Consider the following 26,405-nt stretch of genomic DNA (forward strand, 5'->3'; position numbering starts at 1 on the left):
AGTACTCTAACACTTTTACTTTTACACTGCACACATACGAATCCACGACACTTTTTGATTCTCACTCGACACACACTGAGATGTTTACGAACCCCTGAACGCTAAAGCGTTAAGGTCCTAATTAAAGTTATCATTCTTCTTCACCACAAGTGGAACAGCATCCATCATCCGATTGCAATCTTTCAGAATCACAGTCTGAACAGCTGCTGATATCTTCTGATGAAGTTGCAGGCGATTCCTTGGGTTTAATTGTCATCACCTGATACCAATTAACATAGGGCTTTTTGCTGTGATCGCCTATTTTACGAAACCATAAGTAACCAGAAAGCTTTCTAGATTCTGCTACGATTCCATTATAGAAACCTATGACACCTGATGTTGTTTGGTCAACACTCTGTTTCGCTGAAATAATACGAAGTAACTCAGTCTCCAATGTCCTACGAGGTATAACGTTCCATTCATTCGGTACAATTAGTTCTAAAGACATAATGCTAACTCTTGATCCTGAAATAAAAAGTTTATTTGTTGATATAGCCATAGTTTAGAAAATTCACGTGACAATTTTCAAAATTCAATCACACTAGAAATTGAATTACTTACGTTTATATGCAGCTGACGAAAAACAAGATTCACTTTATGTAGATTATAAAAAAATATAAGAGTGTACTAAAATTAAAGTTTCACGATACGTTCGAAGAACATAAAGATTCACGATGTAATGAAAACTGGCACCGGTTTGCATTGAATAAATTCGATAACAAACGAACTAAGTTTTTATTTGCAAAAATATATTAAAGAAACGTGTGAAATTATTGTAAATATTTATTTATCAGTCCGAATATAAAGTAATAATAATTGTCAAAATAATTTAGTAACCTTCACCCAATGCACCGGTACAATGACTATTTTTAGCTAATAAATAATGAAATAAGCGAAGTGCGCAATAGCAATAATATCCTGTTTGAATTTCCAATAAGCAGAGTGTTTGTTATTATGCGTACGATAAGCCATGGTCAAGGTTACTTTTCCTAACATGCTGCAAATGTACGCTGTATGTTATCAGTTAGTTTACATATCTGAGCAAACGAGCGCTAGTGACTCAGCGGACTCGGTGCCTGCGTGACACTGTGAGGGCCAGGGTTCGAATCCCGGCTTGAGTAACTCCATTACGAACGGGAGATCAACAATTAGGTGGCTGTACCGGCTGGGTTTTCTGACGTTTTTCCAGCGACATTGCAGGAAAATGTGGTCGAGTGGGAAAGTGGTAAGCCGCACAAAAAAGGAATTTGTAGTTGAGGTAACTACTAGGCAGAGTAAAAAAAAAACCAACACCTACTTGGAATAACCTCAACCATACGTGTAGTAATGCCAACTACGGTCATCATGTTTACTACGATATTTAGTTGTCAGTAGTGCTTATGTAGTACCTTTCACTTTATACAGGACTATCCGCTTCTACAATGTTTAACTATAATATTGTGCTTTTGGGAACTACAAGTTTTTTTTTCCGTGAACGGATGTGAGTAACTACAAACTTGCATAAATTAATAACAGTTTTTTTCAACGTCATTTAGTTTATGCGCCCAAATATATCGATATACATGTTTATATACTTAGAAATACAGTTATTGATATAATGTAAACAAAACATCAGTTACCAACGAAGATAACAGCTGTAATAACGCCCTGATAACATAATTAATTAATAAAACTACAACGATATTCTGACTCAGTCATTTAGCTAATTAACTGTTCTACTATTTCTCATAACAGGACTAAATCTGCTTAAGTATAGAATATAATTACGTCAGAAATGAGTTGCACCATTGAGAAATTTAAATTTTTAACACCGGGTATTTTATTTCAGTCTTTGAATAAAGCCGAGTAGGCGTTGTAGAAAATTTCACGATGACGAGTGCTCCTAGTAGCCACTGAGAGATTTTGTATGGAATCTCCGAACAAAATGCTCTTGGCCGTACTAGGGAGGGTCGCGATCGAGAAAATTTCAACTTGGACTATATTTGTTTAAAAGCCGCGTCAATGAGCATTGATACTTTTACATGTTTACATTTTTTTATACATGCGCTTTAAATGATATCGTTAATTCCTTACGAAAATTCCGTAATTAAGTGACTTATATTCATCACATCACACAATAGATAAAAATATATACATTTTAATACGAAAGAATCGCGTTATCTCGACAAATCCGTTATAAAGCAAAACCTCTCCGCTTCACTTCCGAAGTGTGCAAAACAAACACTTTTATAAATGATAAGCATATTTTAATTGTAACAATTTAATAATATGTATAATGGATTTCATTAATATAGTAATCTACCAAACGCGGTATTATATATTGCTCGTCAGCTTTTCGCAGCCACAGATAAGAACCGTACACTTGGGAAACAGTCTTCACATTTCCTACTGTTATCTCAGCGTTGTTGTAACTTTGATTTGTGTGCCAGTACTCGTATATGTCGTTCAGTATGATGAGCTGGATGAAATATTGAGAATAGCTCTCCCACTCGCGAGGCACGATACACTTGAACTGGAGCTCCACATTTTCGAAGAACAGAGGAATGGTGCACATAATTGACAACTGATATCTCCAAAAAACTTATTTGAAATGTTCAAACAATGGAAATGCGCTGCCGTTTTATTAGGATTTGGAGGAATGACCTGTATGATTCGCCAGTGTTATCTTTGATATTGAAGCGTCCTGATGTTTTTGTGTAAGGACCTTTGTCTCTAGAGGTTAATTTTGAATAGCGATCGATGACCACGGCTTTGGAATTAAACATGTTCTCTAATGGTGATTAAGGAGTTTGTTTATTATGATTTATGCATTTATTTATGTATAAGTTTAGTAGCTTTTTCAATCGTTGTTCAAAATCGTTGAAATTATTTTTGTGAATGGAAACATCTAATGTATCGTTATGGGGGTGTCGTGCAAGAAACGATTTATTTAATTTTAGTAGTGATCTGGATAACTGCTATAACAGTCTATTAGCACCCCTGGAATCATTCCAGCACGACAACGTACCTAGAAATAAGTAATGGTGACATAAATCTTTTTCTTCGGCCAACAATTTCATGTGATTAAAGACACTTCTTAATTTACTGCCCGGGGTGAGTAATATACTATTTCATTGCATGCGCAGGTTTTTTTAAACTCAGTTTTTGTTTCCTGTTTTATTAGTGAAAGTCGTGTCATTTTATGACACTTATGCTGACGTCACTCATTATGGCTTTTGACGGAACGAATTCGGTGATTGTAATTATACAGCTATAAATTTTTTTTTAAATTTCGTCTTTTATTAGTTACTATGGGGGGGGGGGGGCATATATATATGTATATATAGATATATATAGTCTAGAATAATCAATTATGATATTAGATTATGATTTACAATTTGGTATCGAACAATCTGTTATGAATTCGAATGACAATGATATATTCATTATTTTATGATCCAGCATAATATCAATGATCACTATTATTTTAACGACGATTTCAATGGAATTTATACCTTGTTACTTGTAAAGTATAATAGCTTTTTAAATATTGAACATAAATAATGAACAACGCATGTAATATAAGCTTCTAAACGTGCCAGTTTATTAATCTTTAACCTGACTTTATAATCGTTCAAGGAACAAACAATCTGGCTGTGTTATTTGTTAACAGGCAGTCTAGCTCGAAAAAACCTAATGAATGTTATATTTTGTGAAGCTATCTGGGCTTAAGAAATCAAAACAAAATGATTGATTCATTCATGGTAGCATGCGCAAATATAGATTAATTGGCATTCTCCAATCAGGAGTTATGAAAGTGTTCGTGTTTTATGGCATGTTATAAGAACATATTTGATCCGTTATTGAACGTTCAGCGTACGATAAGGATGAGTTAAGTATATGACGGAATTCATCCGGCCTGTGAAGAGACTATTGCATCATCACGAGAAATAATCGCCCGCTATAGGAAAACCAAACTCGAAAACAAAATAACGGGCAGCTCATGATTTAATTAACAACAGTACCTAATGTTAAATACCGTACGATATTTTCCTCCCTGTTATTAAATTTACCTCAGTCCTTTATCAGTATTCAACTGATTATCGTCCAAGAGGTGGGTGTAGTGAACTGTTGAATTTAAGTTTATTGTAAATCCTTAATATCGACTGTTTTCCTGACTTTTAAAAATGGAAAGTATTCGCAAAAGAAGTAATGCATTTTGTGCCTGCTGTGGAGAAGGCAGGTAAGAAAATTATACTTTTACTGCCAAATCACCTAATTTCAGTTCCGATTTGAGTTTACCGACCTATTTAGTAGAAATCCTTCCAAGTGTATAGCACTCTGTAAATGCATTATCTGAACATTCCAATTTAATTAATTTTGTCTTAGGATACCTAGGAGACCACCAAGTTCAGAAATCGCAAAACCTGAAATCTCATGGAGAAGTGAACAAACTATTCAAAAAGATGGACAAAAGAAACTTTTACGTCGCAATACTATTTAAAATGAAACAGCCGTCAATTATCATTAAGTTTAATTACCTGAAAAATTATTTCGGTCACAGTTTTTTTTTACCCACAATGTATTAAATGTAAGGTTCTATAACTACCACAATCTATGTACATTTGTCATGACCGATTGCTGAAAGTAAAAGATTTATTACAAAAATCTGTAGTTCCTATTTTATATTAAAATGTAGTCCTTAAGCATAACGTTGACAATTCAAGAAACTATTATTAACCTATAGCTACAGTTACATTTATTTTACGCCAAGATTTGACACTGATCCATAAAAATAAAGCAAAAACAACGAAAACATAGATGACAAGATTAATCTCCTAATTCACTATTTTAAGTGCTCAACCTAAAACACCGATTACATATTTAACTTACAAAACAGCTGGTCAACGCCTAATAAGGTTTTCTTTAACCTTGAAAAATATGCTGGTTTAATAATTTCTAGTAAATAACCAAGCTTCGTTGCACCGGTAGATTCTACATTGCCCTCCTTTCGCGCGTAATATGTTCATTATCTTTATATCATGACGTTCACACGCGACATAATACGGTGTCTTGAATAGATAGTTAGATATTCCCATGTTTATTCCGGGCTGATTGCACAGCCAGGTTGCGAGCTTATGGTTTTGCGTATAAGCTGCAATATGCAGTGGTGTATTACCAAAAACTCGCTCTTGACCATTGATGTCAGCACCCCACTCCATCAGAAGTTTTAGTTTTTCCTGAGGGTCAGCAATGCCTGGGTTGGAGACAATGTGGACACACTGTTTTCCATGTCGGTTGAATTGCAGCACCAGATGTCGATTGGCATCGCTGATTACATTCTTGAAAGCCATCAAATCAGTGATATCGCCTTCACGGCAGAGGAAATGAAGTATATTCTCACCTTCAATGTCGGGATTACTAGCAGAGGCGATTTCTTCGGGAGGCACCATTGTTCGAAGTATTTTAAGTAAGTGATGTTACGTAGTAGAATAACAAATGTATAAATGGATATGACAAGCTGAATGGTTGTACGTCCATTAAATACTTCACTGTTTGTAGTTATCTTATCAATGTATTATGGACCAGAGCTGGGAGGTTATCTTCCAATTCAATTTGCGACAAACTCTTCGTTAATTGCTGACAGATAAGGCTAATTATCACTAAATATCCAACACTGAATGAAGTTTAACAAAAATATTATTTTATAATGTCGAAGATCATGTAAACTATCACAACAGTACCGTGCTCGGACGATTGTCGCACAAAACTACATGGAAAAACCAGTTCGCCAATTGCTATTATTCTTGCCAATGATTACTCATATATAGTAGCTATATTTGTTTACTCCAATTCCGGCGCGTTTTCAGACCAATCAGGGAAAACCACGAAATGCATAATTGATAAATTTGACCGTTAAAGCAACAATTAGATGGTTACTCCATATAACAAACGTCATCGAAATTCCAGCTTACTTGCCATCGGAATACCATAATAATTACCAACCACACTCTAAGGGTCTTAAAAACTAGTCGCACAGTTACGGCTGTTAGTTGTTAGCCAAATAGTTTTTTATCTACTTCTACTGTATAAATAGACTGTTATTCAAGTGAATTATGGGTACTTAAAATTTTATGGATCGTTAATAAAAGATATCAGTTTCATTAGTTCGCAAATGTTACCTGTTCCACGAATAAACAGTGAAATATTTTCCTCATCACAATCTATATCCGTACACCTCTCATTATTGTCGGTATTTTCCACATCGACCATCGCAATTTTTCTACGCAGTGGCGTTGTGATGAAGTGTGAAAGAATGTCTATCTCTCAATGTGTGAAGAATTTTATTGATGATTTTTTATTCTCGCTGGTCGTTAAATAGAGACTGAAGAATTTATTACGACAATAAAATTTACTGTCTAAACTAAAAGTAGTTTCAATCACATGCATGCTACTCAAAGGCTTATAATAGTTACTGACAGCTAAAGAGATCATGCAATCGAAACATGACAAAAAAGCTTTCAAACGATAACAACGTCCATATCCGGCGCCACAAAGACGCCTCTGATAAGAACGGTCATGAATCAAATTTTGTTTTTTCAATTATTCATTATCCGGGAGCAACATATATCTCTGTTACGGCTCATTAAACTCATTAAGAGATAAGTATTTCAATTACGCTGTTGTTTATAAACATCACAGAAGTTCCAGACCGTTATCGTTATCATTCATTAAAATATATGTATATAATATTATTTAAATAACTGATTTATCACGAGGATGCCCATGTAGGAACTTACAAGCTCTGACAACGGGGCTAAGCACGGACCAGGACTGGGTAACCCAGCTCTGGCTCCCCAGTGTCGGCCCTAGCTAAGGCCCAGGACTGGGCAACCTAGCTCTGGCTTCCCAATGTCAGCCTTAGCTTAGGTCCAGTCGTGGGCAACCTAGCTCTGGCTTCCCAATGTCAGCCTTAGCTTAGGTCCAGTCGTGGGCAACCTAGCTCTGGCTTCCCAATGTCGGCCCTAGCTTAGGTCCAGTCGTGGGCAACCTAGCTCTGGCTTCCCAATGTCAGCCTTAGCTTAGGTCCAGTCGTGGGCAACCTAGCTCTGGCTTCCCAATGTCGGCCCTAGCTTAGGTCCAGTCGTGGGCAACCTAGCTCTGGCTTCCCAATGTCAGCCTTAGCTTAGGTCCAGTCGTGGGCAACCTAGCTCTGGCTTCCCAATGTCGGCCCTAGCTAAGGCCCAGTCGTGGGCAACCTAGCGCTGGCTTTCCGCTGTTGGCCCCAAACGAGACCCAGTCATGGGTAACCCTGCTCTAGCTCTTCAATATTGGCCCAAGCTTGAACCAGAACTAGTTCACCGAGCTCTGGGTTTCCACGGTAGACCCTAGCTAGGACCCAGCTATGAATAACTTCTACCCATACAGGAAGCCCCCGAGTTGAACGACGGGGCCATGCCTGGGACATTATTGGGAAGCCCGTCTTGGCAAACCTATACTGTCCCATGCCTGGGCCATAACTGGTTAATTAGTATTGGCCATTCCAATGATTACCCAGGCTTGGGCCAAGACTGAATACCCTAGCTTTGGCCGTTGGATGGTTACCCTAACATCGGCCAACACTAGATAACCTAGCCTTGGCCAAGCCGAGAGTCACCCTAACTTGGGAATTATGGTGGTAGAGTAAGATAATTAAGCTGGGTTCTTGATAAATAATCAATTAAATTTAATAAAGTTTATTTTAAAAAATTATGTAATTTTAATATAAATAATACGAAATTATTTTTTTCTTTCTTAATCGAAAATATAAATTAAATTGCTCTTTATATTTCATAAAACCGAGTGGTTGTAGTAAAATGAACAAGTAGAACATATAAAAGTTTCAATTGAACGTTAGTAGGTGCGTCCAGTAGCCAGCGTTCAAACCCAGCAATCAGAAGGACGGCAGTTCGCGCCCAGAGCCCAGCAGACTTTTCACCGAGTTTTTTTCACGTTATTTACTTCACTTAAATAGTTTAAACGTTAATGATCACAAACTCTAGTACTTTAATAATAATAAATTTTTTTTTTAATTGAATTTATGTGTTTTTTCGATGCATGGGCCAAGTCTGGCAACCAAGCATGGGCCAGGTCTGGCAAGCAAGCATGGGTCAGGGCTGGCAACCAGGCTTGGCACCCAGTTATCATTCCAGACTTCTACCAAGGCTGGAACAAGGCTGGCTTACAAGCTTGGTCCAGAGTTCAACATAGTTGAACCAAGCCTGAGCCAAGCCTGGGCCCGTCGTACTTTCCTATCTGGGTGTATGTATAGGGGAGACCGGATGTAGTTGTCAATACGGTCATTGGTGGTAATTGTCGTGAAGAATTGCAAAGGTACCACTTCTCTTTCAATGCCGATTCTTCATCGCTGAGTCAACCATACCCGGTCTTCCGTACTCATTTTCATTCAAGCCCTTACTACGACAAGGTTACTATGAATGAATAAAACGTGTTTTACTATGACATTACAACGCCTACAGAGTTTTGATCATAAATTACATGTTTCTTTAATATGAAGATAAATCTCCGTAATAGCTCAGTATATTTATCTATAAACACTGCGGAGTACTGATCTTACCTAACAAACAAGTTTTTACAAACAGGTTGATGTTATCCTTTAAATTTATAATGCGTTTCATTTTCGCATCTTTGAAATACGTAAATAAACTTATGTGAAGTACGTAATATTTTATTAATTCAATAAACTAGCTAATACCGAAGTGTGAATGAATAGAAAATCTTGTTTACGACAAAATGACAACTTATGTGATAAAGATCTGAATTTATTGACAGTTTTTTTTTATTTATACACGTTTAGAGCCCACATAAAAACTATTACTTATTTTATAGATATCTTTGATATATTTATTACTATTATTCTGGTCGATGGTGCAATAAGAACATTATTTTAAATAACGTGAGCATAGTTTGTTTAACTAACGCCAATAACTGTTTTAGATAATTTAACTATCCATTTTAATTTATGAATGAAAATTGACATCGGTATCTATTTTGCTTCGATGTAGGTCTTTTGCATAATTTAGGGTCAAGTTCAGACCGCGATAACCGGACGCTATTAATTGAATAAAATGGCATCCGTGATAGTGCGTCTTGAGCAAACAAGAGTGAAATTGATTCATTACACGTTGTGATTTCTATACAATCGGGTGTAGCTTATTAACTTCTGAAAACGCAAGTGAGTATTAATATTCATTTAAATAATTTGGACAGTGACCAATTAATAGATTTAAAGTTCCAAATGCAGGTTAAAGTAATTTGGGAATTACAAAGTTGGGTATTTTTTGCAGAATGATTGCCCAACCACCAGAAGTACGACCATACGGTTTGCTCTGTACTTCCAGAAATGAGTCAGAACATTTGACGACGCGTATAACCTTACTGGTTACAGCCTTCATGCTTCTCTTCATCATGGGCACTATATTCTTCAGTTATTATGTAGCAGTATACGTCACATCTTTCATAGAGCGTGGTGTCAAAGTTTCAATCTCGGTACCGGAAGAATGTATCTAATTTAGTGTTCATGGAATAAAATCTTACCGGATATCGAAGTTTTTTTATTTAAAGTAGTAGATCGACCCAGACTTCATATGAAAAAAGCAAAGAGCGGCAAACAGATCATTGTTATTCAAGCGTGTGTCTACAGTATAGCTGAGTCTCTCATGTCTTATTGACCATACATATTGTAACTCTCTATGACGTATGTAGATCCGATAAAACGAACACGCTCAGCGTTCTCAACGATTTTCGTGACCGCATTCAGCGGCGTCAACTTGTCTGGAGCAACCGTGTCTCTGATTTTTTTTTATTTAAGACATTTTCTATATAATTATTAGAATGGAGGAAGAATATGCAACTATTGTGTACGTTGAGTTGGCTCAAAATATATATGTGCCTTACGAATGGCCAATTCGAGGGATTGAAAATTTAATTTTAGTTTTGGCGGAAAAAATAATTTCCCAATTTGATTTTGCGAGTCCTATTCTACAGGTTAAAAATATACCAACAAGATTGATGCAACATACCAAAACAAACGGTTTTCTACATGTATTTCAAAAAGTGTCGAAAGAGTAAGTACTTTATTGTATTTATTATCAATTGTCCGAAATAGAAATTCGATTGTTTACAAAGTGCGTTTTTTGTTTTTTGTTTCAGAGAGATGATTGGCTCTTTTGTTTATGACATAGTGTTGCCTAAAGAAGAAGACAGTATTCACATGGAGATGACCCGCGGAAATGGCATCAAAAAAGGATCATGGCCAAATTACGTGACGAGCTTCTGTCCAAGAGATAACAAGATATCATACCATCTAATTCCTCCACGATTTAGGTGAGCTAACATGTATAGTCTGTTACTTCAAAGGTCACCTGGCCTTTGATTGCCCATGCCAACTCAGGACTAATCAAATATTATGCTTTCAGTGGGGAGTGTTATTTAACGCAAATGCTAACAAACATACCTTGTGCTCGCCACGGGAAATTGGACGGTCAGTGTTTATGATTTAATAAATGATTCATAAGTGTTTATGTAAAAATCTATGAACAAGTGAGTAATGTCATTCAATTATTCAACAGGTTTTCCAAATGAGTGTACAAAACACGAAGATGCAGTCAAAAGCAACGGTGTTGCTTGAGCAGCTACAGAAAACCAATTTATGTAAGTAGTTTTTATCTAAAGTTTTAGGGTTTTGGTCATTTGTTCAGTCATGATTTAATTATAGAATCCCTGCTTCGAAAGTTTTATTCAAGTGCGTTAGATAACAGTGGGTGAGCGACTTATTGTCGATGTTTTAACTATATCACTTTTCACTTCATAGGGTGGTTATCATAGCCAATTGATTATGTAAAAAAAAGGCTATTTCGTGATACATACTCTTACTTCACCAACCTAAAAATATTATGGCTATTTTTTACTATTTACATACTTCAAAGAATGAAATTTCTATTACTGACTTGCGTGACTGTCTATACCTACATATATGACAGGACTAGGGGGGGATTGTGACGGCTCATGCTTTTTTTTTATCTATGAAATACATTATACATAATTATCTTCATACATTATTAATTGTTTCTATTCCTTTTTGGAGTTTACAAATAGTATATGTATTTATTTTGTCTCGAATTATAAAATATGATATGTTGTTTCGTGGTAAAAATTGCAAATAGCGTTTGGACGGCTCACGCGTTCAGTATAATGCGCATATAAGTAGATGCCATTAACCTCTGCTGCATTTGTTGACAGTGTAATATATGTGTAATATTAGTTATTCATTATTAATAATTTTTGTGTAGATTTTCTGTATGTCATTAGTCTGACAATTGACAAATCTGGTGTTGATCTTATCCGGAATTCGCCAGTAGTGTTGCGTCATAAGTCTAATAGTAAGACTTCGTGGTCCGAAAATTAGCATCAATTAGTTGCGATCGAGGTCAACAACTTGTTGTCAGCTGTCCTAGAACGTTGGTGTCAATCCACTGCTGCAACCTGTAGCCAACTTTCTGGAAAAATTGAAGGCACCCTTTTGTCAATTAGTGGAATGTCTCTTGTTACCACGAACTTTCTTAGAAAGTTGGCATCGACATTTCAACATATGGAAATGCCGATTTTTATCGTGTTTACATTAGCAGCATTTCTATGTTTATCTATTTCATAACAGTGAGGTAATATCAATTATTTTTTTTATTTTGTTTCAGATAAGCCTTCACAATGAACCCTGCGTCATGGCATCGCGCTACTTTTGGCTGTCAATGTGCAATGTCCATTCGTCTTAACTATTATTAAGATATTATTTAGTTGATTATTATTAAGAAACAACTTTTTCTATTTGTTTAGTTATTAAGTAATCGTATTATAGGTAAGGTGATAAATAAAACAATTGAAAGAATAACTGAGTTACTTTCTTTCTATTCCCTGAATTAAATATCGTAATATATAGTAAGAAATGAATGAACTAGCAGGTAGTTTGCTGATTTACCTGTATACTGATGAGAGTTACTAAATAGTTTCATTCTTAAAGAAGTATTCTCTTAGCGAGAATAAATCACTCAGCACTAAATGTAACATTGTCTGATCGGCATTATAAGCCCTTTAGCGCTTGCCCTTAAAACCCCACTCTATGCCCAACTATAACACCCACAACAGGGGTACAGTACAGAGAAAAACTGATTTTTTTCCTTTCAATGTTCCCCTTAGCGTGTAAACGATCCTAACTACAGCACTAAATACAAAGTAGAGTTTCAATGACTGGGGAGACGTAGTAACACTACTACAAGGAGAAATTGTTCTTATTTGGAGGCTATGGTGTCACAGTAGTGCCGGACCATGTTGGCCACCTGTCAGAAATGGAAATTAAAGCACGCAAAAATTACTATGGCCACCTAGAATCAACATCGATTATATCACAAATGACTGTAAGCATAGGATATTTTAATATGGTCATAGCAATTTCTGCATGTGGTTATTTCAATATCCGACAGGTGGCCAACATAGTCCGGCACTACTATGTATATAACACCATAGCCTTCCAAACAAGAATAATTTCGTGTACTATTACATTGCACGCATACAAATCCACGACGCTATTCGGTTTGCACCTCCCCCCCCCCACTCGACGTACACCGAGATGTTTGAAGGCTCCCAAACGCTAAAAGGTTAGATTTAGAGGATGCAAAATAATTTTTAATGAACATATTTACTTTTGAATCTCGCATTTTATTCTCTTTATTCGATTCAACAAAAATGTACTTGTATTTTTCTAAATTACAATGAAATATCACTTCATCTTGTCAAGTCACACATACCTTAAGATCTAAATAACAATTCAAGGTCACTCGCATTCATTAACCACGGAACTCACAGAAAATATATATCTTCGTGTTTTATAGCCTTATCATTGTACCTAACTCTATAAATTAAGATTTTTATAACTTTATACAAGCAAATATACTTGTTGTTTATTATCCCAGCACGTCTTGATTTTGTATTCTTGGAAATATTTTATTATTTGCACTTAAAACAAAACGCTAACAATGTTTATATACTGAAAATAAGTCTGACGTATTTCCATTGTTTTGATTTGTCGTTCAATACGTTCAACTTTGAAAACAAAAAATGTTGTTTACAATTCTTAGATGCTATTTTACTTTATTGTAGGTTAATATTACAAGTTTACATATTTAAGATTTTGCCAGAACTAGTACACTCCTACATAACAGCTAATTTATTTGAATCACGTTCATTACCGTCCTTCACAGAGAAAAAATATCGTCACCAACACGGTTCAGTATTCTGAGTGTCACCATAGTCATTTAGCTATTTGAAGGTTAATGGGAGTAGCAATATGCTCAGTGTTGACAACAATTCGGTTTATGAATGGGGCATTAATGGATTGTGACGGTAGCTATATTTATCGCTCTCTTTACGATACGCGTATAACGGAGACTCCATCGGGGACTGAACGAGTGGATGATAGCTTGTTCAAAACCGGATGTAAACAAATAGAAGGACCAGATGGAACTGGTGTCACGGGAGACTTTTCTAAGCCTTTTTCTGTCAGAGCCTCTTTATTTCCTGAGATGGCTGGGGTATATGGCCCACAGAGCTACGAACTCATGGTGGCTATGACAAGATACCACGCATAATGAGGATTTTGATTATATTTTTGGATTAAGGATGTCGTTCGGGGAAGAAGTAAGAGCATCCTCGGCTCGTGCATACCTAAAATAGGTGAGGAAACAGACTCCCGTAATACGGAGGTGAACTTTGAGCCCGTTACATTAATTGATTGATATGCGTATAATGATTCATTCATTCGCCCAAATGACGATACTTTTTTCTCAGTGTTTTACGGAGCAGCAATAAATCAATTGATATCTCCATCAAACTGATTTGCGTAATTGAATGTTGTGATGACAGCTTGTTGATAAATATTTTGACAACACTAATGATAAAATAAAATACGGCTTAAAATAATATATGGGTGATTTCACCCAGTTGTAATGCAGGTTAACCTACTTACAAAATACTTATAAAATAATGTCAACTAAAGTAAATTACTTTTTCGCCACAAGTGGATCAGCACTCTTTATCCGAACATGATTCATTTGTGCTATACTTAGGAGAGTAAGCGATGTTTTCTAGCGGAGACACAGGTGATTCAAAGAACTGAGTGCTTATCAACGAATATTTACTATCAGGTATTATGTTGGTGTCATCTGTTTTACGGAACCATAAATAAAAGGAATATTCTGTACATACGGCCATTACCCCATTGAATGAAGCTTCAACGCCTGTTGCTGTCTGGACTTGACTTTGTCTCAGAGAAATAATGCGATGTAACTCCCAACCTAGTTGCAAATCAGGAAAAGACTTCCATTCTCGGGGGACAATTATTTTGATTGACATGATGCAAACTTAAGATCTGAAATAGAATGTTTATTCATCAATGTAGCTTCAGTTTTTTTAATCTCACCGGTCATAGTTCTAGCAGGTATTATAAGTCACAAGAGGTCTATAAGATTCCAATTTTTTTACCAACTGTTAAAATTGAACTGATCAATGTTTTTTCATGAAACTTCATAGAGATATTATTCAACCATTTTTGTAAAAGCTAGTATTGATTTTATTACATGTGACTGGTACAGATAAATTAAATACAAAAATCTAAAGTAAATTACTTACTTGAGTGTTGAACTGGAGTAAACCCAAATTTAACTTGAGTAGAATTAAAACAAAGGTACAGTTCAATTAGAGACCTTCGAGAGGACCGAAGAACTACAAGGCTTACAATGTAATGGAATGTAATTAATAGCACGAGTTAAACATTGATAAGGCAACGACGAATAACTGTAACCTTTGACTCCAAACAATGGATTAGGTCTTATTTTACTCTAATTACGTACCGGATGTGGTTATCAAAGTGCCCAATTGTCGGTTTTCCTCTTAATTGCTTACATTGTGGTCAATATTAAATAATGGGCGTAGAAAAACAACGCTCACCATGGCTATTAATAACATACTACATTCCTTAACGTTTTATCGAATTCACGGAAAATGTTCTTATCTTGGTTACTGGACTCATGTTGAACATTTAGAAGGAAAAATCGAAACAATAGAGAAACCCGCATAACAAAATTAACATTGACTGATGCTATTATTGTCTTGATGTCACTTAGGTAGAAATTGCTCTTGTCGTCCTTTTCAAAGCCTTGGTAGCTGACCTCTGGCCAAGCCAAGACCGAGACTTAGGCTAATGGTTACGTTTAGCGGAGTCTTGGGAATTGTCCATTGTCCCAGGATGGTCCCAAACTTGACGGGATGGTCTGATTTTTGTTGAGTTGTCTTAGCGAGTGACAATTGGGTCAAATCTCGATTTAGGTGGGTTCTGGTAGCACAATAATACTTTAGATGTGTAAATATTGTGAACTTCCGCAAATCTTGGTAGATCTATTAAAAAAATGCCATGGAACTCGACATAACTAGATCTCGGTACAGCTGCTACGAATAGCGTAGATCTAATGTTCGGAAAAATTAAATCGTAGACCTATTGTAGATAATCGTAGATATAAATTATTTTTTTTCTCATGATGCATCAAGAAACTATTACGTCATCCACAGACTTGATTTTTCTTGTTCAATCCTTAACCCAAAGTTTTTTTAAATTCTGCCAATAACACACTGTTAGAAAATTTCGACATGACGACCATCCCTAGTCGACTAAACTGAATTCAGTATGGGATTTTCTTACAAAATGCTTAAGTACGTACTAGGAGTGATCGTCAACAAGAAAATTTCTCATTACCATATATTTTACAAGAAAATCCCGTTGTTTAAGATCTATTTATTCCGAATATTATTTCTGGCGGAAACCTCCCATTTAAAAAAATGTAAGCAGCAAATGAACTTTGTAGAGATAACATCAAAGTCAGAGTACGGATACAAAATATACAAGATTAATAGCTCTTTTAGTTATTGATTTATTTAATAGTATAAAATAGTTTACCTCTACCTTCTAAATTGTTTTGGACATTTTAGTTTCTCATGAAAAATACTTTTGAGAAATTGCTTTTTGTTTTTTTTATTAATTGTACATGCGCTGCAAATAATAATACACAAAATCTCATGAAAATTCTGTACTTACATAATATCCATAAGATCTACTAGACGAAAGAAAAAAAATTTACCATTCCAATTAATAATAACTTTAAAGTCCATATAATTAAATATAAATAATGAAGTAGTCTTCACAACTCAGTACAATACTTCCATCTCTAACTTTACGTAACCACAAATTAGAACCATAAACTTTTGAAATGGTCGCTACACTTTTCATGGTTATGACAGCATTATCATAACGTTTGAACACCAGCCAATCCTGATAATTCATCGTGTACAATGAATTCTAGGAAAAATCGAGGATGGCTTTCCCACTCACGAAGCACTATATAGTTGTACGTGAAACTCATGTTTATTTACTATAGAATTTAAAAGATACAACAATTTTTATGATCAACCGAATTCATCGTTATGTTTGCCTACAATAATACTAAATGATTTTATAAACAAGAAGAGAAATGACCCAAATCACTATTTTCATAACATCACTGAGATTGAAATGTCTTGGTGATCTTTACCTAATTTTATGGGTTTGTTTTGACAGATTTTAATATATTATGGCGCATGAATTTAACATGTTTTTTAATTGTGATTAAAAAGTTCATTAAATAGGACTTAGTCATTTATTTATGATAAACTTTAATAGCTTTTTAGATTGCTTATTAAAATTAGCAATTATTGTTAATAGGAGATACCGGGGCACGACGGCCCCCTTGCGATGTAGTTTCCTTTTCAATGAAAAAAAGGCATTCGATGAATCGGAATTTCTAAAAAATTTTCACTCTTCCGGAGTCTAACTGTCCGAGTTAATGGAATCCGACTGTATCAAAAAATCTTGATTCAATTTATAGATTATTAGAAAATATTATTTTAAATATTCTATCTTTTATTAGTTACAGAATAGGGGGAGTATATATATATATATATATATATGTATATATATATATATATATATAACTGGTCTCCGTGGCGAAGTGGTTAGCATGTTTGCCAATCAAGCTCAGTTACCGGCCAGGCGTGAGTTCGAACCCCGATTGTCTCTGATATATTTTTTCAACGATCTCTAAAATTCGGCCAAAATCGCTGAAAAATGTAGCTTAGGCAAAAAAGAAAATCATTAATTTTGATTAAGCTACTACTTGTTTCAACAATTTTGAAAGCTATAAGATTCGAAAATATACAAACAATATGATCAGCATTTGCGTCTGATAAATCAATCATTAAGCCCCTCTTGAAATTCATCATGCATCAGGGACATTTCTATCATGACAATTGATCAATATTGATGCGGTGACTCTATCGATAACAACGCTAATTGTCAACTATGACCCAAGCCCACTTCAATTGATTGTTTTGGCCTCTCTTATTGGCCCCTATCGATGTTAGGGTTGCTACCTGATCTTGTTTTAATACTCAACCTCTAAATCATTAGATCGCTGTAACATTGCGAAATTCTTAAGTAATTGAAACAAACTTGCGGAACTTTGGCGAAAGATGGAATTAAGAATGATAAAATTATCAGTACACCCTGTTGGAATAAAAAAGGTAACTTTATTTAAAGTATATTTTACTTGATTACTTTTTACTTAAAGCTAGTTGAGTAGGTTATTAGATATCTAGATAATAATCTAGAATTTTAAATATTTGTTTGTACAAATACCAAAAACTTTTCACCGGACAGCCTTATACAATGAACCAATTAAAGCCAATTTAGATTGGAAAACACTTGAAACATTATTATAAAAGTATGGATGTCCGTTATTTTATTGAATCTTAAATTCTTACTCTGTCACTACAGCCCGTTAATAAAAAAAAGTATGATTCTCAACGGCAAATACCATTACATTTGTATCGCTCCCCGAGAGTGGGAAGAATATTCGTCAAAAAATCTTAAACAGCTCATAGTTGACAGCTGTAAGAGCCATCGGCAACAAACCACCTGTATTCATGGGGCCGTTACCAATATTGCAGGAGTTTCAACCAAATTGGAATATTATGACCTGAAGCTGTGGATGAAGAAGCAAGGAGATAATTCCGCTTACCCGGACCAAAAAGACTATTTTAGGATGCTACTTGATCTGTGACTTTTTCAACCAGGTAAGTGTGTTTTTTTTTTTGCAACCAGTTTCGGAGTCTGATTTGATGGTAGACAACCCTAATTTTTTGCTTATTTGGTCTAAATATTTTCTATTGACGCCAATAGTTCTAACATATATAAATCCCAAACTTTTTTGAATTTGCAATTACTATTTCCACGTAGTTCTTGTACGGCTATCTTCATTTCACCCCTACTGTTTTTTAATCTTCTTGTTGTGTTGGTATTCACAAAAAATGCCACTAAAGTATACCTGTTACGTTCCTAACGAGTGGGCCAATAATTCGAAAGCGGCTTTGAAAAAAACAATAACGAAGACCGCATGTAAACAGTTGGTTGAAAATGGAAATATTGAGGGAGCAACAATGAGTTTACAGAACGTAACAGCAAAATTAGTTAATTATAACTACCAACCCTGGATGCGTAAAACTGGTGATGACAAAAACTACCCCGATCCAAAACAGTACTTTGGGATGCGTATGGATTGCATTTACTGCACAGCATCGAAAGTGAGTTTTCATTTCTTAGACTTAACTAAGTCACAAAAACCCTAATTTGATTAATCCCCGGTGTAAAACGATGTCATCATTCTAGAGATCCCGGTAAAAGCCCCATTGTCGGTACTTAATTTATAAATTAATTGCTTTTTTCTTTTGTTTCAGATCAAATAACCTGTAATTCTGCTCTTTTCATCATAATCATTAATTAATTAGGCTAATATTTTTAAGTGCGTTTCGACGCCTCAAATACTGTTTGTATTTTAGAGTCAGAACCTAAAATAGTGTTGTACCGTAAAAATAATGAAGTAATAAATTGTGTATTCTATTTCTTTCGTATCATTTAAAACCCTTTGACAGTAGGGTTAGGCAAACATACATTTAAAGTCTTATGTCTGTGGTGGTCACATTAATCTCCACCATATCTACAACAGAAAATTCAAATTCTTGTAATTATTTGAGGGAAAGTTTGAGCACAGCATAATTATATGTTTTGGTTTTATTTTCACTCATTTCAACCCTACTCTGGGTACAGTAACAGTGTCGTAGTGAGGATTCTTTTCCTGGTTAAGTTGGATATTAAAAGAAAAAAATACTTTTGTTTCTGAAATACGCCCCTGCTACGTATGCTACGTGCTCACTGTAGTTTTACTACGACCTACCTGAGCATGGAATGCAGTTTCAAAGTTAAAGGTTGAAATGTTGCACGAATAGACCATATTTGTAAGGAAGCTAATCAATAATACTCCGAAAATGCTGACTAATCTATCTTTGGAAGCTTAAAATATGATTTTATCAGCCCTTCTTATCCTACATCCCTTAATAGGATAATGTTTTCATGGAATATCCGGTACTGCAAACAGCAAACAAAATGATGCGCACTATTGATTCAATAACCGTCAATCACAGAGTAAGATTGTGAACACATTCACAATATCAACGATTGATTGATAAACTGTTAATATCTTGTTACCACATCATTAATCATCAGTTGGAATTTATCAAAGCAAGTGTGAGTGACAAATTAGGAGTCGATAAACTCTTTTATTAAACTCATAGACCTCGGTGTCAAATCAATCAACTACGCCAAAATAATTGATAGTTGCCAAAGAACAAATCGTGTTCACTTGGTGTAGCGAAACCTAATTTGTTAACAAACAATAAATCTTCGATGTTGTCGATTGACACATAAACGTCAATTTAGTGATTAATTCATGCAATCTCAATTAATGTCAATTTATTTGCTAACTCTAATACATTACAATGGGTGCTTCTTTCAAAGTGAATATTTAACGAGCAACCTTGTGATTTTCACTTCTATTATTGTTTACTAAGAAAACAGATGAATATAATGAACTGCTATAAAATTATAACTGTTTTAGTTCCTATCGAAGCATAGTAATGAATGAATACCTGAACATGTATGATCCATTTTTAGGTAGGTATTTGGGAAAGGGAAATAAAGCTCAATTCGCGTGCTTAAGGGTAAAAGGGCTTATAGCTAAGGTTTAATAGGATTTGTGGTGAAAGGGCGTATAAAAAAATTTTTTTTTGCCATTCGGTTTGAAATTGTCTGAAACGTAAAAATCTGTGAAAAAAAAAAGTTGGTATCCTAAAGCTGAAAGGGCGTATCTCAAGACATACGCCCTTTCACCTTTCAAAAAAATTACTACTGAAAGGTAAAAGGGTGCATAAAAAAAAATTGTATTTTTTATACCAAATGTTAAATAATAGTTGTGCGCACCATGACCAGTCGTGTGCTGCACAGGAACCAGTCGGGTTTTAATTTTTCCGTGTACTGTACCAAAATGAGCCCGATGTTTATTTTAATTAAACATTATAATTTTATGATAATTGTTCATGTTTTTAAATTTTATAATAATTATTTCTTATAATAAAAAGCGAGTGTTTGTTTAAACTACGAATATGTTCTTTTGTGAGCTGGCCGAAAAAAAAATGATATAAGACATACGCCCTTTTACCTTTCAATTTTAAGCGTAGAATGTGTCTACTACTCGATTGGCAATAAAAAAAAAATATGCGCCCTTTTACCTTTGCAAAGGTAAAAGGGCGCATAAATTGCTACAAGCTCTTTTACCTTTAAGCACGCGAATTACTTGTTTATCTATTTATTGACCTGCTAATGATCATAGCTAATGAAATCACAGTCAATGTTAACAGTGTTTATTTTCAATAATTGACATCCAAAACAAGGGATTACTTTTTGCGGCTACGCATGTCGACATACTCGTTAAGCAAGTTGGATGCTTCACCAAAAGTTGTCTGAAGCTTACGTAGAAGCTTTTGTTCATCTTCACGTGAAGACGTTCCTCCCTTCTGTTGAGAAGAGGCTGGTTTTTGAGCCTGGGTTGAGGTTGATGCACGAGCTGAAGTTCGTCCTTCTTCTGACAATGGTGTGTATCTTCCGGAACTAGAATCATTGTATTTGGAGCCAGAGGAAGATGACGATATCGAAGAATTGGACTGGGTAATCTCGGCGTACTGTCGCTTGGTAGGGCTTAGTTTCTGGAAGGCTTTCATTAGTCCGGTCATGGCTTGTTGAGACGAAGGTTTGCGATTATCGGCCATTGTTTGTAGTCTTCGCAGGGATCAGCAGTTCTCTGGAGGTAGACTTTCTTCGAAGCTCAGGTGATGCTCAAATATCTGCAAATAAAAGTTTCGTCAAAATCGATGGCGCTTAATTAAAATATATTAGTTGCTGGGCTACGAAATTAACAAACAAGGAGCGGGATTTATTTTATGTAGAATTAACTTCATATCTTAGGAATTCTATTCATAGCTCACATCTGACATAGTTCACAATTAGAATATTAACGAACATCTCACAAATATTACTGTAATTAGGTTGGTGATAGAAATGGATCCTTGTCATGTCCATTGGAGGTTAACCATCATTATTGGACTAATCAGTGGAACTATTATTTGAGAAATTATTTGAAACACTTACTGATTCGGCAACGGAACTCGTAACTGAGTTACCCAGCTCCGCAGTTAGGAATTCTAGAAACGACTTTTCACTAGGCTAATAGTACGCACGTTTAGACGATGTTCTGGAGTAGGAATCGCATGAAGACTGAACAGCTTTACATAAGTAGTCCGTATAAAAGTCCGCATTTTTAAATTGGGAATCAATTGTATCAAGTACCACTTGAGACTGTAGAGACTGTAAAGTGTTAATCAATACCTTGACATTTGAATACATTTCAAGCAGTGCAGGCAATTGGACTATTGTCTCCGGTGCTTAAGAAATAATTCAAGTACCATGTTTTACAAGCATCTTTGTTTAGTTCCCTCTGAATGGGACCAGTATCCATCAGAATTCATGGGACTCGTCCTTCATCGAGAAATTTCGTCTTATTACCATAAAAATAAAAAAATTCTAGGAGCCGATATTTCCATTGACGAAACTACGGCCAAATTACAAGCTTGTAACAATCAACTTTGGTTCAAGAACACGTTGGTACAATTTTCGTATTTTATAGTTAATTCAAAAGCTATATTGATAATTAATGCACCTTATTGTTTTTTTTCTTTCAGAAAACCGTGTTGCCGGTACATCTGAAAATCTTAATTAATCCAAAAGTACACTTTTACAATGTTTACTTGCATCTAGAACTACGTAAAGCTAGTTGAAAGTGTAGTATTAATAACCCATTTATAAATGCCTAACTTAACGCTTAGAAACCTTTAAATTTTATTTTTCTAGTTTTAGTTATTCTAGGTTAGTCATAAGCTTTGTGATCACACCCTTATAACTGTCAATTGGAAATAATTGATCTCAAATATCAGCATCTGCTTTATAAATAAGAGTGCCCATCACTCAGTGCAGGCATTTAAACAGTCCTTGATTCCCGTTAAAACGTGACTCTTAGAATCATGTCTTCTAAACATGTGTGCCTTGTCCCAAATGAATGGGGAACGTACTATGACTCAAATACTTTGGAAGTTATACTCAAAAAAGAAATATCATGCGAACAAATAACCAAGAAAGTTGAAGGCATTCGCATCCACGTAGAAGGTGTGACAGCACATCTTCGGTACCACAACCAACAACCCTGGATGCGCAAGGATCAGGACAAAAGAACCTGGCCAAATCACAGAGAGTATTTTGGAGTGTACATGTCTTGTAACCATTGCCGCGAACCGTAAGTTGAACCGCTAAGTTTTTTGCAATTTAGTTTTTTTTTTTGTATCTGAGTCATAAATATCTTAAAATAGTTATGAATAATTATAAGAGCTAGAATCTATAAAAGCCGGTATCCATTCTATTTCACATTTAGTAAAACAACATCTTATACTGAGCATAGTGTGTACCGATCATGGACATCTCTTATAGACCTGTATATCTAGTGCCTCGTGAGTGGTTAGAAATCTCGAGGGAGTCATTGAGTTATATACTCTTTAACCAAATCTCCAGTCACTATTATAAATATAAAACAATTGATGGCATAAAAATTAATATTCAAGGCGTAACGACATATCTTCAATATTGCAATGAAGAATTCTGGCTGCGCAAATGTCAGGATCAACGAAGTAAGCCAGATATCAAAGAATATTATCCTATTTACATGCCTTGTATTTACTGCACCGAATTGTAAGTCAAATATGCTTATTTATGATTACTATGACATTTATTATACACCACTAGGCTGAGAGGGAATGTGGTTCCTTCCCCTGCCTTTCTGAAAAGACACTCAAAGATTTAATAGATATATCATATAGTGATCACTATTTTCCTGCTCATACATACCTGCGAATACTTAGACTACGACCCAATTTTGAATGATAGAACCGCCAACTGTAATATGTCTCTTGTACTTTCTTGAAATTATATAAATAATTATTTTTCTTTTGTTTCAGCAACAAGCCCCTATATAGACGCAATTAAGGATTTAGAAGTTAAAGCCTAGTATGTTATAATGGAAAAACCGTTTTGTAGTTTGCATTTATATTATCAATAAAATGTTAAAAATCATGTTTGCATTTATTGAATATCCTTGAATAATATATTCTATGACTTAGAATAAAACAACACACAACATTCTTCTAAGGTCCTTCATCTTTCGCATGGGTCTATAATTAATTTGCATTGACTCGCTAAGCCAGTTTTTAAATTTTAATTTTTAATGCCAATATTCTGAGAAAGATGGTTTTAGAGTCCCGTAAGAACAGGAATACTCCAATCTCTAAACTACCAATCAAAATATTTCATTTTTTATCAAACACACAGTGACGATAAAGAAAGCTTAGAGCTTAGGAGTGTTTTTGGGTTAAATGATTCGATTTGTAGAGCACAGCCAATGTACATACATGCATTTCTGTTCTAAAATAATTGTAATAAAAAAAGTACCGAAAATCTACAGAACCCATTCATTGTTGAAGCTCTATCCATAACTCACTACTTTATGGCCATAATTGACAGCCAGTGAAGGCCAATCATATTTTGGTACATTCAAATGATAAATTGGTGGCGATGACCTTTCAGTTAACCTTAATTGGTATCGGTCTCGGGAGTCAATAAATTAAAAGAAATCAATCTATTTAGAACAGTATGTTTAATATCTTAAATATAGCATGCGAATAACTAATGGATGTAGTAGACATAATTGGAAAATCGACATTTTTCAATGCTCCTATTTAACAGGGATGGTTTCTTAACCCTTTGAAGTACGCAAGCGCTTCGTACATCCTTATCTTCTATCATTATAAAATTGACAAGCGAAACATTAAGCAGAAGCTTATCATTGCCGTTACCCTAGGATCAATAGTCAGATCAAAAATCCATTTGCGTGTGGAGCCAAACCGACAGCCACTACACATCCGAACCCATTGATTCCCTAGTTTTCGGTTTCCTCTATGTCGGAGAGAGGATTCGTGCATAGCACTATATCCATGTTTCAACTGACATGCCGGTTGGTCAAGAGAAAACGTAGTTTCTTTCCCCGCTTCCTTAGAAGATGCCCAGGTAACATCAGAACATAGATCTTTACTTTCTAAACTTACAAACAAATATTAATACCCGTATTATCGAACTGTGATAAGTCTTAACAACTAAAACATTAACGCAACTTAAAAACAATAATTAAATTAAGCTTAGAGTTTTATAGGCTCAAAATGCGTAATCTAAACAATAATAAAACTCAACTAAGTTAACCCGTTAGTGCTTGACCTCGAAACCCCACTCCATGTTTAGGCGAGTCGTAGTAGAACTAGACAGCGCGTAGCACCCACGGCAGGGGCGTATTACAGAAAACAAGGGATTTTTTTATTCAATATTCAACTGAGTCTTGTAAACAATCCTATCTATGGCACTGTTACTGTACACGGAGTAGGGTAACAATGAGTTGCATCGGATACACAATAACACTAATACTCTCGAATTGTACGCATACGAATCTACGGCGTTTTTTGATTCGGGCTCTTCCCACTCAACACACACTGAGATGTTTCGAGACTCCCAAACGCTAAAGGGTTAACCTAAAAATATAAGAATAACTTTCTTACCTTAATTATATAAATCCAATAGTTAAATAACTGTACCAAAAAAATAATTTGCTGTGATACAATTTCAATATTTGTCATTACAATAACTAATGTCAGTAAACATTTCATTAAAAAGTACATTATCTTAAAATTATAATGTTTACAAATGTACATGCGTTGGTATTAATTAGCTGTGACTAACCTCAATCTAATGATGACATTGGGTTCAAAGAGGTCTTATCTTAAGTTATTGCGATAATTATTAACAGTCGTTTAACAAAAACAAATGACAGTATCAATTTGCCCATAAAATATACAATTATAGTCTTACACAATTTTTTTTGCTACTTATTCGTAGATTTGACTTGTAAAATAATATGTTGCAATGAAATTCTAGGAATAGCTATTATTATAAAATACCGAAACTCTTACCACTCGTTAATGTCTAAATACTTCATTTCTAGAAATCCATCGTACTTGTAACGTTTAATATAAATAATTGCATCATCATCGAAATCTGGAAAAGATCAGAAACAATTTGTTAACCAGATGTTTACGCTAGGCTAAAAATAAGACGACCTATGCTTCAGTTTATCATATCATTTTCCTGTTTTTAACTTCGAATGAGGCAAAGAGCCATTAACGATCGAGCTCAAAGAGTTGTTTACATTATAAATAGTCAGCCATTAAGATTCGGAATGCATAATAGTATTTATTTTGTTCGAAAGAATATGAAAACACAAGGAAAATGGTGGCGTAATTAAATAGGACGCTCTCTGCGCAAGCTTTATCGATCTGCGCATGCGTACGACAGTCAATTTAGCATGTTTATAACGCCGAACACTATTAGCCGCACCGATAAAGTATTTCCGTTTCAAAAGTAATGTCAGACAGTAATAAACCTTGAACTTGTTGACAATTTTTTAGATAGATATAAAACAGTATAATAAGTAATTTATTTGATAAGCGTATTCTTTGCCCATAAACAGTATGTAATAATGATAAGTTTTTATGGAACATGTTACGAACCTGTCTCATATTTCACAACATCTATGCATAAGTTCTATCTTCTTATCAATTGTCATTACTTTTGATGCGTTTCTTCGTACGTGACCGAT

General features: G+C 35.0%; 6 protein-coding genes across 8 annotated transcripts; 3 read left to right on the forward strand and 3 right to left on the reverse strand.

Moving 5' to 3' along the window:
* Window positions 1–122: 122 nt before the first annotated feature.
* LOC103579076 (hypothetical protein) lies at window positions 123–1,126 on the reverse strand. Its single transcript, NM_001414752.1, has 2 exons — window positions 601–1,126; window positions 123–504 (listed from the first exon to the last, which is right to left on the reverse strand). Exon 2 carries the CDS (start codon window positions 485–487, stop codon window positions 131–133), a length of 357 nt encoding a protein of 118 aa, NP_001401681.1. The 5' UTR covers window positions 488–504; window positions 601–1,126; the 3' UTR covers window positions 123–130.
* Window positions 1,127–4,205: 3,079 nt separating this feature from the next.
* Window positions 4,206–4,522, forward strand: LOC106694101 (uncharacterized). Its single transcript, XM_014444276.2, has 2 exons — window positions 4,206–4,261; window positions 4,408–4,522. The coding sequence occupies exons 1-2, from the start codon at window positions 4,206–4,208 to the stop codon at window positions 4,520–4,522; spliced, it is 171 nt and encodes a 56-aa protein (XP_014299762.1).
* Window positions 4,523–4,790: 268 nt separating this feature from the next.
* On the reverse strand, window positions 4,791–7,792 carry LOC103579092 (NF-kappa-B inhibitor cactus). The gene is given in 2 exon segments (NM_001414757.1): window positions 4,791–6,913; window positions 7,122–7,792. A coding segment is annotated over 1 exon segment (504 nt). The 5' UTR covers window positions 5,472–6,913; window positions 7,122–7,792; the 3' UTR covers window positions 4,791–4,967.
* A 494-nt stretch (window positions 7,793–8,286) lies between these two features.
* On the forward strand, window positions 8,287–13,083 carry LOC103579094 (hypothetical protein). Its single transcript, NM_001414763.1, has 7 exons — window positions 8,287–9,205; window positions 9,366–9,580; window positions 9,649–9,709; window positions 9,912–10,145; window positions 10,231–10,404; window positions 10,497–10,561; window positions 10,650–13,083. Exons 1-7 carry the CDS (start codon window positions 9,147–9,149, stop codon window positions 10,706–10,708), a joined length of 867 nt encoding a protein of 288 aa, NP_001401692.1. The 5' UTR covers window positions 8,287–9,146; the 3' UTR covers window positions 10,709–13,083.
* Window positions 13,084–20,905: 7,822 nt separating this feature from the next.
* On the reverse strand, window positions 20,906–26,363 carry LOC103579101 (uncharacterized). 3 transcript variants are annotated; one of them, XM_053736956.1, is made up of 3 exons: window positions 26,317–26,330; window positions 25,490–25,804; window positions 20,906–21,447 (listed from the first exon to the last, which is right to left on the reverse strand). In XM_053736956.1, exon 3 carries the CDS (start codon window positions 21,370–21,372, stop codon window positions 21,001–21,003), a length of 372 nt encoding a protein of 123 aa, XP_053592931.1. In that variant the 5' UTR covers window positions 21,373–21,447; window positions 25,490–25,804; window positions 26,317–26,330; the 3' UTR covers window positions 20,906–21,000. The 3 variants fall into 3 exon arrangements, with proteins under 3 accessions (XP_053592931.1, XP_053592930.1, XP_008558625.1); XM_053736955.1 differs by having other exon boundaries at window positions 25,720–26,363; XM_008560403.2 differs by having other exon boundaries at window positions 25,490–26,363.
* Window positions 22,544–25,496, forward strand: LOC103579100 (uncharacterized). The gene is made up of 3 exons (NM_001414760.1): window positions 22,544–22,949; window positions 23,003–23,021; window positions 23,112–25,496. Exons 1-3 carry the CDS (start codon window positions 22,681–22,683, stop codon window positions 23,400–23,402), a joined length of 579 nt encoding a protein of 192 aa, NP_001401689.1. The 5' UTR covers window positions 22,544–22,680; the 3' UTR covers window positions 23,403–25,496.
* Window positions 26,364–26,405: the final 42 nt, after the last annotated feature.

This window comes from Microplitis demolitor, chromosome 2 (genome assembly GCF_026212275.2).
Source record: "Microplitis demolitor isolate Queensland-Clemson2020A chromosome 2, iyMicDemo2.1a, whole genome shotgun sequence".
NCBI classification, from domain to species: domain Eukaryota; kingdom Metazoa; phylum Arthropoda; class Insecta; order Hymenoptera; family Braconidae; genus Microplitis; species Microplitis demolitor.